At 39.8% G+C, this 15523-nt stretch overlaps 1 protein-coding gene across 1 annotated transcript in view; it reads right to left on the reverse strand.

Moving 5' to 3' along the window:
- LOC306856791 (rho GTPase-activating protein 39-like) overlaps positions 1-15523 on the reverse strand; it is a 33526-nt gene that overhangs the window by 3826 nt on the left and 14177 nt on the right. The window contains exons 3-5 of the mRNA XM_079396264.1: positions 5548-6844; positions 2327-2951; positions 1514-1603 (exon numbers count right to left, since the gene is read on the reverse strand). Coding sequence (XP_079252390.1) covers positions 1514-1603; positions 2327-2951; positions 5548-6844 — 2012 coding nt within the window. The remainder of the gene's footprint in view (positions 1-1513; positions 1604-2326; positions 2952-5547; positions 6845-15523) is intronic.

Consider the following 15523-nt stretch of genomic DNA (forward strand, 5'->3'; position numbering starts at 1 on the left):
CATACATGCAGACTGATTCTGATATTTTGCGTGCTGGTGGTCTGACTTTGAAACAACAGCTTGCACTCATTTGAAATGAAAGGCAACAATAAAGTGAAGGAAAGCCAGAGGAAACAACAATCTATTCAGAGGCCACAAATGAGACCACACAGCTCTTTGTGGTGACTCCCTATGTCAGGGAGATGTGTAAATTCCTGTTTTACAATGGCTCCGTCATCAGGGCTTCCAACTTAACATTCCAATAAACTCCTCAGCTGAGCCAGCCCTGCACATTAAGACCAGATCCAACCTCAAGAATCCCCCATAGTGACTCACACCCAGCTGCAGCAGTATTTGTGAAGTCGACCCACTCATCTGGACATCTGCCAATCAGATCCAACTAAAGCCCCTTTCACACTGCACGTTGGTCCCGGAAAATTGCCGGAGTGCTTTCTGTGTGAACGCAACCACGTCAACCCGGGAATCAATCCCGGGTTGGGGACCTAGTAACATTGCCGGGTTCAGTCCCGGGACGAGCACTGTGTGAACAATGCCGGATCAATGCCGTAAAGGCTGATGACGCGCGTTATCATGCGACTCATTTACCGGGTGTTTTGAAGGCAGTTCAAAGTTCACACAACGAAAAATGTGTAAACTGGAATGAAGCAGCGATCGGAGCTCCTCACTATCCGCGCTGAAGCTGAAATCGTTCGCCAGTTTAGTGAAATGGTGTGCGGCGCATTATACACGTCACATGAAATGTCACGTGTCTTTACGGGATCTTTACGGGTTGTGTGTGAACGCACGCACAGATTCCGGAAAATCACTGGCAGTGTGAATTAACCAAAATCTAACGATCCGGGAACAATTGCCGGAACACATTACCCGTGTATTTCCCAGAATCTCTGTGTGAAAGGGGCTTAAGTGACTCAAAAACAATGGAGGCCAGGGCAGGCGTATGAGCCATATCCTGCTCCTTCAAGTGGCCAGTGGCTGGTCTAATGGGCTTGTGACTAGAGACGGCTCATGAGTAGGTCTGCAGCAGCGGCTGTGAGTCACTGTTATGCCATGCTTGCAGGCAGTGAGACCCAGTGTAAGGGATCCTCACTGTGATCAATGCCATGGCTATGTGTAGGCAGAAATTTGATGAGATCATCAGGACCACTCATTGTGGTAACATTCACAAAGTCAAAGAATCACCATATGGGGGCACTGTCATTTACTGATAAGCACAGGTGATGCATCCTGCCCAAAGGGCTAATTAACATAGTTTTATTGACATGGTAAATAATTGATGCAGAGCACATGACAATGAAAAGCACTCAATATATCTCTACAGAGGCCTGCATACCAACATCTGATTCTCCTTCAGTGTATTTCATAGTGGTTCTGGTGCAGTAAATCTCTGGTTGATTTCAACAAATTTAACAAAATGACTTTAAAGGTCAGTTTACTCTTTTTTTTTTTTTTTATGTTCCAAAGTGTCTCAGATATGGAATCATACATAGTTTAAAAATAAACTATGTATGTTTACCTTCTGTTTCCTCTGAGTTCTGTTTTCTCTTCTTCCTTGACTTTGAGTTCTTCTTCTTAATATCCTGCTGGTCCAATATGTTCTGGGTTACTGCAATGAAAACACAAAAAGCAAAACAACCCATTAAATAATCCAAATATAAAAAGGTGTTGTCATTTGATAACTAAAATAGTAAAAATAAAATAATAATAATTACATGTATACATGCTCTTATGGAATAAATATCTGTTTCTGTTTTACTATATTTTAAAATGTAATTTATTTCTGTGATGTCAAAGAATTCTAATATGCTGATCTGATGTTCAAAAACATTTTTTTTATTATCATCAATGTTGAAAACAGTTGTGCTTAATATTTTTGAGGAAACCATGGTACATTTTTTCAGGATGAATAGAAAGTTCAGAAGAACAGCATTCATTTAAATCTTTTGTGAAATGAATAAATGCCTTTATATAAATTACTACTAAATACATAAAAAAACCAAAGCAATACAAAAAGTGGCTTTACAGGTCAACATGTTGTTTGAACAAAAATCCTATTATTAGACCATAGCAATCCATTTTGTAATCGAGTTGGTGTGTTTGTAATGGATCTGTCTGAGGCTGGCCCCTGAGGTCTTTCACACAGGATGTGTTCTTTGCATTTTTAAGACGACATTTTAAAAATGTTTAGAGGCCTTCAGTTTCATTCAGTTGTTTCAGAGCACAAGAATGTGTCCTGTCTAAACAGCTTTTTGCTGATTTGGAAGAGAAAAAAAAACACACCCTATAAGCCTAATGTATGCCTCTTTAAATAATGAATTGACAAACTCACTTTTCTTGTCATTGGCTGGCTCCATGTGCCGCTGAATGTAGCCTTCCAGGTAGCAGCAGAACTTGGGTGAAGGAGCGAAGAAGGCAAGGCACACAGCCATGAGCTCCCAGCCTGCTGCTAGGCTGCGTGGGCTTGTGTTGCCTGTGGTCTGCCTCACGAGTTGGACATAGAGCTCATCCCTCAGGCCCTGCATGCCCCAGCACTTGGTGACAATGAGGAGAGCTGCGTGGCGCCGGTCCAGCCGTGAGGGCCGGTCACCCATGTACGTCTGGACGAGCTTAAACATCTCGCAGGCTTCTTTGCGTACAGTGCGGTCGTTGGTCATCAGCATAGGCTTCTTGATGGAGCCGCGGTTCCAGGACAGCATGTTGGCGATGGAAACTCGGCGGCGGAACAGGCCCTGGGTGTGCATGTTCAGGTGCTTGCTGGCCCAGTCAGCCATGTTGGCATCTGGGGGTGGGGGTTGACGGAGGGTGGCGTAGGAAAGCTGGTAAGCTCCACCACCACCTGCCTGCAAATTGGAGTCGCTGGCTACGTGGCGATGAGGGCCAAGTGAGCCTGTTCGGTTATCTACCATACCTTTCCTTCTACTGTCCAGCTGAACCGTTAGCTCCAGAGTTCCCGTCTATAGGAGAAGAGAAACAGGGTAAAAACACAAAAGCATTCATAAAACATCTATTTTTACACAGCTACTTTGTTTTTGTACTTCAGTTTTTCTCTGCATTAAGTGTAGGATCAACACTTAAACTTGTAAATTCACACAAAAAACACACTTCACACACTTCATCAAATACTATAGATATAAAATTCCAATCCACTATAGATGAAGCACGACCAATCACTGACATAAAAAGTCCTTCTACAGCAAGTCGTTTCTCCTTCCATGTCTCTAAAAAATAGTGCAAATCCATGGCCTCTTTTTGATCTATAGAGGAATTTTGTCCTGTAAGGAGGTCCCTTATGCAGTCATTGACTCTCGCTGCATTGAAAGTTGTATTCCTGTTAAAAAAAACAAACACAACACATGTGCCAACCTCTTTTTTATACTTTTATATATGTGGGTAAAAATGGACATAATTCATAGAGGTTATTCAAGCAAATGAAATCAAGTTCAGGCTAGTAGAAACAATGTTTAGAAAATAAACATTGTTTACAAAAAAAAACGTCACTGTTTTAGAATTATTTAAATGCTATTTTTTAATGTTGAATTAGTTTTTATGTTTATATTTAAATTTTTAGCAATTTTGTGACATGCTTTTATCATATTTATTATTTTATAAAAATGTATTATTTTTAAAATAGATATATTTAGCTTTAATTTGTTTTATTTCAGCTTTTGAACTTGAACAACTTGAAGGTTTTTCCTCTAATATTTATATTTAATTTTATTTTGGCTCCATTTAAATTAACAAAAGCATGTTGTATATTACTTTTTTTCAGATTTTTTCCAGTTTATTCACCCTCATCTGCCAAGAATTTGGGCAGTTAGCACACTGAAATGCCAGTGTGGTGAAATGGCTCATACAGCAGGGAATGAGGTGACCTATGATGTCATCAGCTCATGGAACAATCCCCAGCAGGTATCAAACCCCTATCGGCTGCATCGTAGACACACAATTGGTCTGTACAGTGACCACGCCTGTCCAGGACCCAACTGTCCCGTCTGTGTCAGCAATGCTACCATATGGGCCACAGTAGCCATCCTTCCTGCTCAATAGGCGTCGTGTTTTCCAGCTCCGCTACATTCTGGCATTTCACCCATTACCATGGCAGACCACTGCTGGATTCGTATCAGAGGACGGCGGGAGGGGAAGAGGTGGGCACGACGGGAGTAGATATCATCACCTCTTTTTAAATAACACTTTGCAATGATCAGCACCTGTAAGTCTCAAAGCCTTAAAATAGTCCCTTTCATGTTTCCAGAGCTGATTTGGATCGAAACCCAAGTAGTTAATTATTGAAGGCATTAGAGAAAGTACGGTCCTCTGGGCGCCTGGCTGTTGAACAATGAAGATAGAATTCATCACTGAGGGAGGACAGATTACAGCTTTGCTTTGGGTCAGAGCGGCAGTAACCATTCCTTTGAGTGATCGTTGCCCTTAACTAGAATCATGTGTAGCCGGGGAATAGCCTCTAACTTGCCTGACTGCAATGCTGAAGACCCAAGAGAAAGATGTTGTTGCCTCATTGCGATTTATGATCTAGACTGAAATAACAGGACTGATATTTTACATCACTATTATGTTATAATGGGTAGAGTAAGGTGTAAATAATAATCTGTTTCTAATAAAGACCATGGGGAAAAAAAACAGACAGGCATGAAAAACTTCAACCAAACCAAGCTCTCTCCCAACAGTCCCACATGGAGATTAAACAAATACGACGTCTGGTTTTTAATGATGCTGAAACTCAAGATCTGTGGAAAATAGACTGTGCCAAAAGTTCATACACATATTTTATATGAGACTGCAAATCTCTATAAAATAAAAAGGTAAAAGTTACTCCCCTAGAGGACTTGTAAATGTTAAACTCATTATAAGAAAGTAATAGTTTACCGGAAGGTCACCTGTAACATTTTAGAATAAGATTTTAAATCTTATTTTTTTTAAAGAAAATTAATTAACATTAATGTATTTAATTTATTATGGGTTTTTTTTTTTGTCCATACAATGTCAGTGGGGCTCATTGTTGTTTTGGACCCCATTTAGTTGCATTGTTCAGACAAACAGTTCTTAAAAATATCTGTCATTTTCAGTTTAATAATAATAATAATAATAATAATTAGTTACATTTATATAGCGCTTTTCTGGGTACTCAAAGCACTTTACATAGAAGGGGGGAATCTCCTCAACCACCACCAATGTGCAGCATCCACCTGGATGATGCGACAGCAGCCATATTGCGCCAGAACGCCTACCACACACCAGCTTACTGGTGGAGAGGAGACAGAGTGATGAAGCCAATTAGTGTAGGGGGATGATTAGGAGGCCATGATGGTCAGAGACCAGGATGCCGGGGTTACACCCCTACTCTTTTTCGAAGGACATCCTGGGATTTTTAATAACCACAGAGAGTCAGGACCTCGGTTTAACGTCTCATCTGAAGGACGTTTAGATGAACTATTACGTTAACCGAGATTAAAAACTGCACTGAACCTCACTGTAAAGGGTTAACAAGACATTTCTACCAAAGGAATATTAAACTGAACTTGTATGTAGTACCTGTGAAGGGGGTCCAGCAGTCTCAGGTGAGGACAAAGTCACACTCTTCTCAAGCGTGTCCACCTTTTCATAAGTCCTCTTCTGTCGTCCCGGAATCTCCAGAGGTGAGAATGCCATACTGGGATGGTTACTTGTCCTGCTAAGTGACCTGCTGCTAGATGCAATGTCCTCCCTGGAGGAGCACCGTCCCACACTGTGTGTGCGCTGGGAGGAAGAGCTCTCCGACATCTCAGAGTCCAGACTAGCTTTGGTCTCCCGCATGGTGTTCGAGCGACTAACCACCTCCCTCATCTCTTCCATCAGACGCTCGTTCAGGGCTGTGAGTTCCCCAGTGCTGCCCACAGACCCGGGTCGGCCCTGGGCCCCGGCACCCATCCTCCTCCTGCTTTTCCTCCGCAGACTTGGAGATGGGCCGGTTGAGTAACCTGAGTCTTGATAGCTAATGGCGGGAGGTGGTGGTGTTGAATAGTCCTGAGATCCTTGGCTGCCCTGCCGGCTGTGGTGCACTTCCATGGCTCTGAGAACACTTGTTTCTAGGATCCTCCATGACTGCTTCTTCTCCAGGCTGGCAGGCTCCTTCTGAAGTCCCCTTGTTGGGAGAAGCAGAGATTCGGATGTAGAGGTTGGAGAGGGGCTGGGAGAGGGGACCGGTGAGGTGGAAAGAAGCCCTTGCTTGGGGTCTACATTCACCATGTGCTTGATACACTCTAATCCTGCTGGACTATAGTCCGATGGGTTCCTCTTGTGTCTGGAACTGCTGTGAGATTGACCCGGGTGCTGGAGAAGCTTCATCTTCTGGAGACTGTGTCTAGATGGGCCGTTATGTAGGTGAGCACCTTCAACCTCCATATCTACTGGAGGCTCGTCGTAAATAGGGCAATCAGATGATGGATCATCGTAGAGGCGTGCAGTTGCTCCATACTGAGGAGATATTGGCCTACGTGAGCTAGAATGTGGCTGTAGAGATGCTGTCAAGTCCTCAGGGGTCACCAGGCAGAAGCTGCCGTTGCTCGCCTTCCTCAAGTGGTGGGCCTGCCTGGAGTCTGCTGCTATTTTTCCTCCTGGCGTGGTTTTGTAAGCCTGTGGTGACAGCATGTAGCCTGAAACAGATTTGACACTGCCAGGATTGAGTGTGCAGGCACTATGGTCACTGGCTTTGCTCTGTGGGAGATGAAGGAAAGCAGTTCCGCCGGTTCCTCTTGTCTGGCTTCTGTCAATGCTGCTGACCTTTACCAACATGGTGGCTTTGCATCCAGGAGAGGGCTGCCAACTTTCAGATGTGTCTCTTTGCTCTTCCCTGATGTAAGAAGTAAAATAAATACATTTTAGTTTGTCAATATACAGAAGGCCAAAAATACAGAAAGAAAATGAGGCACAGGCAACACAAAACTACAGAAGCAGTAGCAAATAATCTAATCTATGAAGCCAGAACCAATTGTCTTTATGACGCCTTTAACAAGTCCAAAGCTGCAATCTTCACTTATGCCTTAATCATCCAGACAACTTGAGCTAAATTCTCAACAATTTAGGGAAACTAAGGGTCTGTTAAGAGTATAAAATGTCTTTCTAAACACCCATAATGCCATTGTCAGGAAAACAAAACCATGATTGTTCAACTGAATTACACTACCACAACAATGTTTGAGTTTAAAACCGTTTTGTGGTGAAAATGAATGCAGTTCCTTTAATTGTGCTTGTTCGAGAGTTTGAGTACAACATGTTATTGTCACTACACCGATCTGCTGCTGCTTGTAAACCCAACAATGTCCACAGCCTCAGCAGTCCTAAACAGTGGTTCATACTTAAGACTAAAAGCACTATTCCCAGCTCAACATTACCCGACATGGCTTTCTAATTGCTCCACATTTGGTTAATTTTTACTATTAAACTCCAAAATAAAACAATATGCATTTTAATAGTAATTTTCTGCCAAATGTTTATCAAATACATAGTGAAAACTAAACAGAAAGTAATTCACACATAGATGATCCCTAACCATAAAATCATATCCCTAATAATAAAAATATAAAAGAAATCAAGCTAAGAGAGAATTACATACTTCATTTACCGTTATTGTGTAAGGAGATGCATTTCTGTCCTATATTGAAAGAGGTGTACGAGGGAAATGCTTTCGCAGGACTTTTATGTACACAACTGGACACAATAAAAAAAAACCCCCAAGAAATCCTCTGATAAAAAAAACACTTAAGCGTCCTCCTCTGGGGATTTCTGATTAGTCACTTCTCAAATGAACACTTCCTCTTACACCTCTACATTCCATTAATACAAACAAAACAGATCTATTCCATCAAACTCAGAAAGATGAGATAAGTAGTAAGAGATAAGAGACTTGTGTCAGACTATAAATTAACACTTGTACAACCACTGAAGTGATTGTGATAATCAGCTGTTGCATTTTGAAACAACATGTATATTGCTGTGATGCAAGCACTTCCCTACGACGCATTTTCTGCCATTAGGATTGTTCCCTTTTCTTCTCAAATCATTTCGCACACATTTGATGCTAAACACCACCATTTGAGATGCCAGACAGGTACAGCGCATGTGAAGACTGGAAGCAAGCCATCTGGTAGAGCCCCAAGGCCATTGTAAAGACTGTCTGACGTGACAACATGACAATCAACAATGTTTAAAGTCTGTCACACTGATAGAGAGACTTGACACTTGATTCACAGAGTGTGAGGGTTTAGATGGTGTTGATTTTCTCAAGGTGGTGACGGAGGGGAACGTTGCTGTAGAAGTGTTACCCACCAAAGATAAGACTGTAAACGAGTAGCTGCTCTTTCCTGTGAAATTAAGCCTTCTGCGTCTGGCATGACACAATAACATAACATTTTTGGTTTGCTTGAATGTTGGGTATGCAACACCAAAAACACTCGGTAATGTAGATTTGGGTCTCCAGGATGTGACACGGAACATCCAGAAGAGATGTTTATGTAAGGCCCACAGATTCAATGTGTTGTTGTTTTACGAGTTCTGCCGATGTGAGCAAGCAGACAGCTCAATTTCCTGTCACAGGGAATGACTGTTAAAGAGTTCAAAGGACAAACTACACATCACAAAGAGAAAATAGCAATATAGATATAAATTTTGCACCAATTTTACTGCTGCACTTGAAAAACGTTCCTCAGAAATGCAAACAATAATTTAATGTACACTATTGTTCAAAAGTTTGAGGTGGGAAAGATTTTGTCTCCTATGCTCAACAAGGCTGCATTTTTTAAATCAAAAATAGTCTAAAATCAGTCATATTACAATACGTTATTACAATTTAAAATAACTATTTTCTATTTTAATACATTTTTTAGATGTAATTTATTACTGTGATGGCAAGGCTGAATTTTCAGCATCATTACTCCAGTCTTCAGTGTCACATGATCCTTTAAAAATTGTTCTAATATGCTGATTTGCAGCATATTTCAATTCATGTTTATTTGCATAGCGCATTTCATGATGCATGTTGTTTCAAAGCAGCTTTTCAAGTAGTAGAAACATTTGTTTTTATCATGTGTTGTGTATGTTGTGCTACTTATCGTTTTGTAGAATTTCTTGATGAACAGAAAGTTAAAAAGGACAGCATTTATTTGTAATAGAAATCTTTTGTAACATTATAAAGGTCTGTACTTTCAAACACTTTGGATCAATTTAATGCATCCTTGCTATTAAAACTATTAATTCCCTATACTGACCCCAAACATTTAAATGTGTTAAAATGGACAATACTGATTGAAAACACAAGAGTAGTTTCTAGTAGTTTTGGGGAATGAGGGAAAACTGATTTCTCTTTAAAATCTTCATTTAACATGAGAACATGGCCTGAATGAACAACTTAAAATAATTTGTCAACAATTATACAATATATCAATTAGCTTACACAGACATGGACATCTGAACATATCTAATGTTGGCAGATAACTATACAAGCAAATTAAACTTTTGCGTTTTTTGCTTACTGAAAAATTACCAAATCTATAGAATACTACTTTAATTTTCCCCAAAAATAATAAATAACTACAGCAACCAAGACTTCTTGTCCCTGACCCTAAGGTATAGCACCAACACATGAGGTGTCAATTGTATTTAGGCCAAAACGTGCTCTCAGTAAAAAAAAAGTACTGTGTGACCATTAATGCGTCAAAGAACAAAAACAAGTAAAATGAGAGAGGAAGAGAGAAACTGAGAGAAAGTGAGATTAGTCATGGGAGGCTGGTTTGGTTGGTATTAGACATAACGCTGGTATTCCTTCCATTGATCACTCAAAGGCATCAGGATTGTTTAAATAGCGGTACAATGCGTGGTTGTTAAGCTCCATGACAATGGTGTTCTTACCATAACATTCCATAATAAGATCCTTGTGGGTAGGGAGTGTTGCTGCTACCAAAAAGACTGAACCAAAAACAACCTAAAATATCAAGGTATCACAAAAGAAAAGTCTTTTCAAAAGTTAAGATAATTCAGCATTTTTCTTTGGCAAGATTACTTAGATCTTATTGATTATTAATTCATTAACCCTGTGCAACTTATGACAATTTACAGATGACACAGTTCAAGCACACATTTTATTACAGTCATGGAGAAAAAGAAGGCCAGCATTACTAAAAAGCGAGTTAGAATCCTATAGAGCCGCTTTGGATAATTTAATTTGGCAAGGAGGAAAATAAGGTTAACTAGTCAAGGAGGATCAATTTGTCCCAGGCCGTCTGGTGTCTAATAGTCCTAGCAGAGGCAAGAGATTAAGAGTTTTGCAGGGTGAAATGTATCTAACCTCATTATATTTATGAATGCACTGGACTTTCCATCAGTATCGCAAAACATATCAATACAATGTGTCCAAAAACTCCCCAACTAAAGAGGAAAATAGGCATAATGGGCTATTTTCATCATGTGGACAGGAAGAGGAACTGTGGCCTATAGAAAAAATTGACTAAGAGTTGAAAATCATCTCAACAGATGTGAAAAGCTAAGTAACATAAACATACACTCATATATGCCATTCAAAAGTCTGGGTTCTGTAAGTTTTTTTTTTGATAAAACATTAATCAAAATACAGTCAAAACAGTACTATCCTAAAATATTAACCATAAATTTTTTTTTTTCTATTTTAAAAGCATTACATTTTTTTGATGAATAGAGAGTTCAAAAGAACAGACTTTTTTGTAACATTAGAAATGTCTTTACTGTCACTATTAGGGATGCATCGATCCGATACTCAGGATCGGTATCGGCTCCGATACGGCCATTTTCTGCGGATCGGGTATCGATCAGACGAGGCCGATCCAAATCCGATATTGTGCATATACTATTCTGTGTAATTGTTGAGCCCCACAAAAACATTATAAAGCACCATAACGTTTTTGTGCACTGTATTTCAAGTGTTCTGAAGCTGTTCCATAGTTTAATCTGTGGTATAGATGAATATTTAAGTAGTTAAATTCAAATTCAGGTAAACTCTTCTCTCTGCTGCGGCTGTCTGTCATCCTCCATTCAGCATGCGTGTCATGTTCGGCTACTACAGTCAAACTTTCTTCAAGAGCACAGTGACTGACGTTTAAAACTATTAAAAGAAAAGGCTCAATAAACTAACACACAGACTTAGTACACTATGCATCAATATCTCTTCCTTTTATACTTTGAACTTTTCTATGCAGACTCTGAGGGCTGCGCAGTCTGCGCGCTGTGACTCCGTGTTGTTTCAAGCGCATCATTCTTCGCACGGGATGCGCATAAGCGCTTTGTGCCGCTCTGTATTGGAGCCTTTTGTATTATTATACTTTTGCGCAATGAAAGATTGTTAATAGTCTTTCTTGTTCTGTCCTATCTATCATATGTTGCTGCTTTCATTACTGTGCTATAGATTTAAAAGAAATGTCTTTTAATTTTATATTAGGCTATATATTTATATATAAATATATTTGCTTGTTTTTTCATAAATGTATTTTACAACAATACAAAAAACATTTTACCAGATTTACTCATACGCTAATTCACTTTTATTTGTAAATAAAAATGTTTCACTAGATTTTATAAAATTATTGTGCACCCATGATTTTTCTAGAGTAGCCTATCTTTTGCTGCTGAATTATCCACTAACCTAGTTTATAATAGTATTTTTGTCATAGATTATGATTATATATTTTTTCATTTGTTATTTTTCATTAAAATGAAGTTATGTAGTCGATTGTGTTTAAGACAAAAATGAATGATGATCGGGTCAACACAGAGAAGTATAGAAAATCTACACTGATTTAAAAAAAAAAAAACTGTGCTTGTATCGGATCGGTTCTGAAAAAATTGTATCATTGCATCCCTAGTCACTATTGATCAACTGAAAGTGACATACAGCCAAGTATGGTGACCCATACTCAGAATTTGTGCTCTGCATTTAACCCATCCAAAGTGCACACACACAGCAGTGAACACACACCTGGAGCAGTGGGCAGCCATTTATGGGGAGCAGTTGGGGGTTCGGTGTCTTGCTCAAGGGCACCTCAGTCGTGGTATTGAGGGTGGAGAGAGCGCTGTACATTCACTACCCGCACCTACAATCCCTGCTGGACCTGAGAGTCGAACTCACAACCTTTGGATTATGAGTCCAACTCTCTAACCATTAGGCCACAACTTTCCCATTGAATACATGATTTTGATTCATTCAAAAGTACTGTTCAGGCTTTTGAACAGTACTGAATGTGTATTACAGATAACATTCTTTCTATTACACATGTATTATTTCATCAAAATGGTTAATTTGACTCAAACTTTGCTCAGTGAAGCAAACCTGATGTGTACTAAGGTCTAGAGGACTCAGCTGTTTGTGGACAGCTGAACACCTCTCATTACTGAGCCAGTGAGTCTAGCTTCTTCACATACCGCACACGTGACCGGCCCATCCTCTCCTTCCACACCCTGCTCTCAAAAGACGTGAGAACAACTTAAGCAGACAATTCAAATTATTAAGTGCAATAAGACCACTAACACGGTGGGAATCGCTAGGAGTCCTACGACATCAACACAATTTTGCAATTTTCCCAATACTTGCATCTTCTTTGTGAAATACTATACTGAAACATGTATATTGTATGTTTCACACCAAGCTAATGCTGTACACTCGGCTCTCTGTAACCCCCGGAAAAGGCGGTCTAAGGGGGGCCAGCTCAGCATATGGACAATGAGATGGCTCTGGAATCTCAACACTAATCTACATCTGTTGATATGAAATCAGATAGCATGAGAATTCACAGCTCTGGTTATAGCTGTGGAAACCGCCTCTTTTCTCACGAACAGTGAACATACTGTACAGAGCATAAGGCCCACAAAAGTGTGGCCAAAACATGTGAAAATTAGTTTAGAATACTTTAAATATGGTTGAGAAGTGAGTTGAGAGTCGCAGTTTTGGTTAACTAGATGAATACATAAAGAATCATAAAGGTAAAGAAATTCAGCAAATCAAAAGGGTCGTTCTGGTTTAGAGAAACACTAGCCCTGCACCAGACTTTCTGCGTCTCTCTGTGTTTAAAGTGAAGCCAGTGGATCAAGGCAACAGTCTGTTCTCAATGTATTTTAAGCAACACCAAAGGCACAACTAAAATAAAAAAAAAAAGACGGGTGAAATTGCTCCACTTTCATAGACGATCTGTGTTAGGCCACTAATCTAGTTTTCAGAGTAAAGGACTGAGGTAACACACAAAACATGTGTGACATGGAGTGCAAAAGATTTAACTAACCCCGACTGAGTAGCTTTGGTGTGTCTTTAAGGAATCTCAATGTTTGTGGCCAAACTGACCATTTAAAGGTAAAAGCATGAGAAAGGTCAAATGATTTCTGAAATACGAGATGCCCCTGTAGCGATACTCCCTTAGGATATTAATGGTGACCTTTCCACTCCAAACATGAGCGATAGCCTATAAACAGACCTAATAATTCATTTTAAATGTCTTTTGCAATCTCAGCTATTTATTAACTCCCAGACATTCCCTAAATCAAATAAACCTTGTGAGCATGACAAAAGTGAAAGAATGAGCACATGACTGGCATGAAAAGTGTTGTTTCTCTTTTACAGCTTTCACTTTTGGTATCTAACCAAGCTGTTACACAGCGGTTTCCAGCCTCTTCTGAGAAATCCCCATAAATACCATTATCATAATGACAGATGTTATCTATGTTATGGCATGCAACATTGTCGCAGTTATCATCAACTCCATCCCCGAATCATTTCAGTCTGAAAAGCACGCAATCACAAGGCATCTGTCTTTAACTCTAAATATCAATACTATTCAGATCTGACTGAACTCCTTCAAAGCAAAGTCTGTTAAATAATTTGTCCACAAAGAGAAGGTTGTATTAGGCTGGGTGTTAATTTAATGTCTCAGATCCCACTCCACTTCATGCTATGGGAAACCCTAACAGCTGGTCTTCAGGGATTTGCTTGCTTAACTAAAACCCTTGTCTTCCTATAGCAGCCACTCGGCCTGGGGTCTGCCTGCAGGACAAAAGAATTTCATGACCCCTTCACAACTTCCCCAGGTCATCCCTGGGTTACGTTACACCATTGCGTCACACAGCAAAGGAAGCACAGAGATGTCCTCTAATCTCCAATCTTCTCGCCATGGTAACCTACTAAATGGCGGAATGCTAGAGAACACAGACACTGTTGAATAAACCCTTGTGATCTCTAGTGCAGATGTGGAAAAAGCTTCCTGTTCCTTCACACTTAATAACTTTCACAGAAACACCCCCATCCCAGCCAGCCATCCATCATTTAAACAGGATCACATTTTATGTGAGTGCCAGTGTGTAAGTGTTTGTTTACAGGGGTTAGTTAGCATGTTCTCTCTGACTGGAGTCAAGCTCTGCTTGTCCATACTATGACTGTCTTCGAGGGGCGGTGTGATGACTACCAGATTTAGCACTTTGTTCATCAATCAGGGGAAGCTGCTTGTACCACACACACCATATGATAACACAGATGGTGCTGTTTGGATCATTGTCAGGCTGATATTTTATGACCACTCCCTAGCTTTTATTTTTAGATGGACAAACAACGGAAATCGTTATTGGAGACTCCTTCCCCTTGAGGCATGAAACAGTAATAAAAGAACGTACCACAACAGATCAATAATAACTATACAGCAATTTAGCAAAATTACCTTGCTTTATTCTGGTGTAAGCAAACATGGACGTAAGAGCCAAAATAGCTTCTTTCCATAGGTGGAATTAGGGCTGGGCAATAATTTGATAACGATAATTATCGCGATATAATTTTCCTCAATAAAACGATATGAAGAGTTCGATATAATGTGACTCATTTGAACCGCGACACACGGACCGTTTATCCGCTCAGATCAAAGTTCAAACTGCTGCGCGGAGCTCACTCACTAGAGTTGAATCAGATGCGCTTACTCAGTCACGTGAACACTAAACAGAGCTGTGAGATCCAATGTGAAGCGCTTGAATTCAGCGATGAACACAAATGACTCCGCGATTTAAACTAGTTTATGGCCAAACAGGAGAAACAACGAAGTGTGCAACGAAGGAGACAGTCAAAAGGCTTTTCAATCTACACATTGCCATCATTTACCATGGATTTACTGTAGTAACACTCACTGCACCATGGTATTGTGGCAGAAATGTGGAATATTCACACTGAATTTTATTACAGGAGCAATGGTATATAATTATAGTATGTATTTGTGATTAAGCTATAGCATTCAGTGTGCATTTATACTGAATGTTTTCATACAAATAGGCTACCTAAAAACCATATAGTTATATTTTTATCATGGTAGTGAGGTGCTATATGTAGTTTTAATTGTGTTTAATCATGATTTAAATGTATGCTACTATGGGAGACCAATGCTTAAAAAAAAAAAAAAAAACACTTGCTACAATTTTTACAGATGTTACTGATTTTGATAATGAACAAAACTTTACCTCTGCATCCTAACTCAAGATACTATCA

Source organism: Barbus barbus (assembly GCF_936440315.1).
Source record: "Barbus barbus genome assembly, chromosome: 37".
NCBI classification, from domain to species: Eukaryota; Metazoa; Chordata; class Actinopteri; order Cypriniformes; family Cyprinidae; genus Barbus; species Barbus barbus.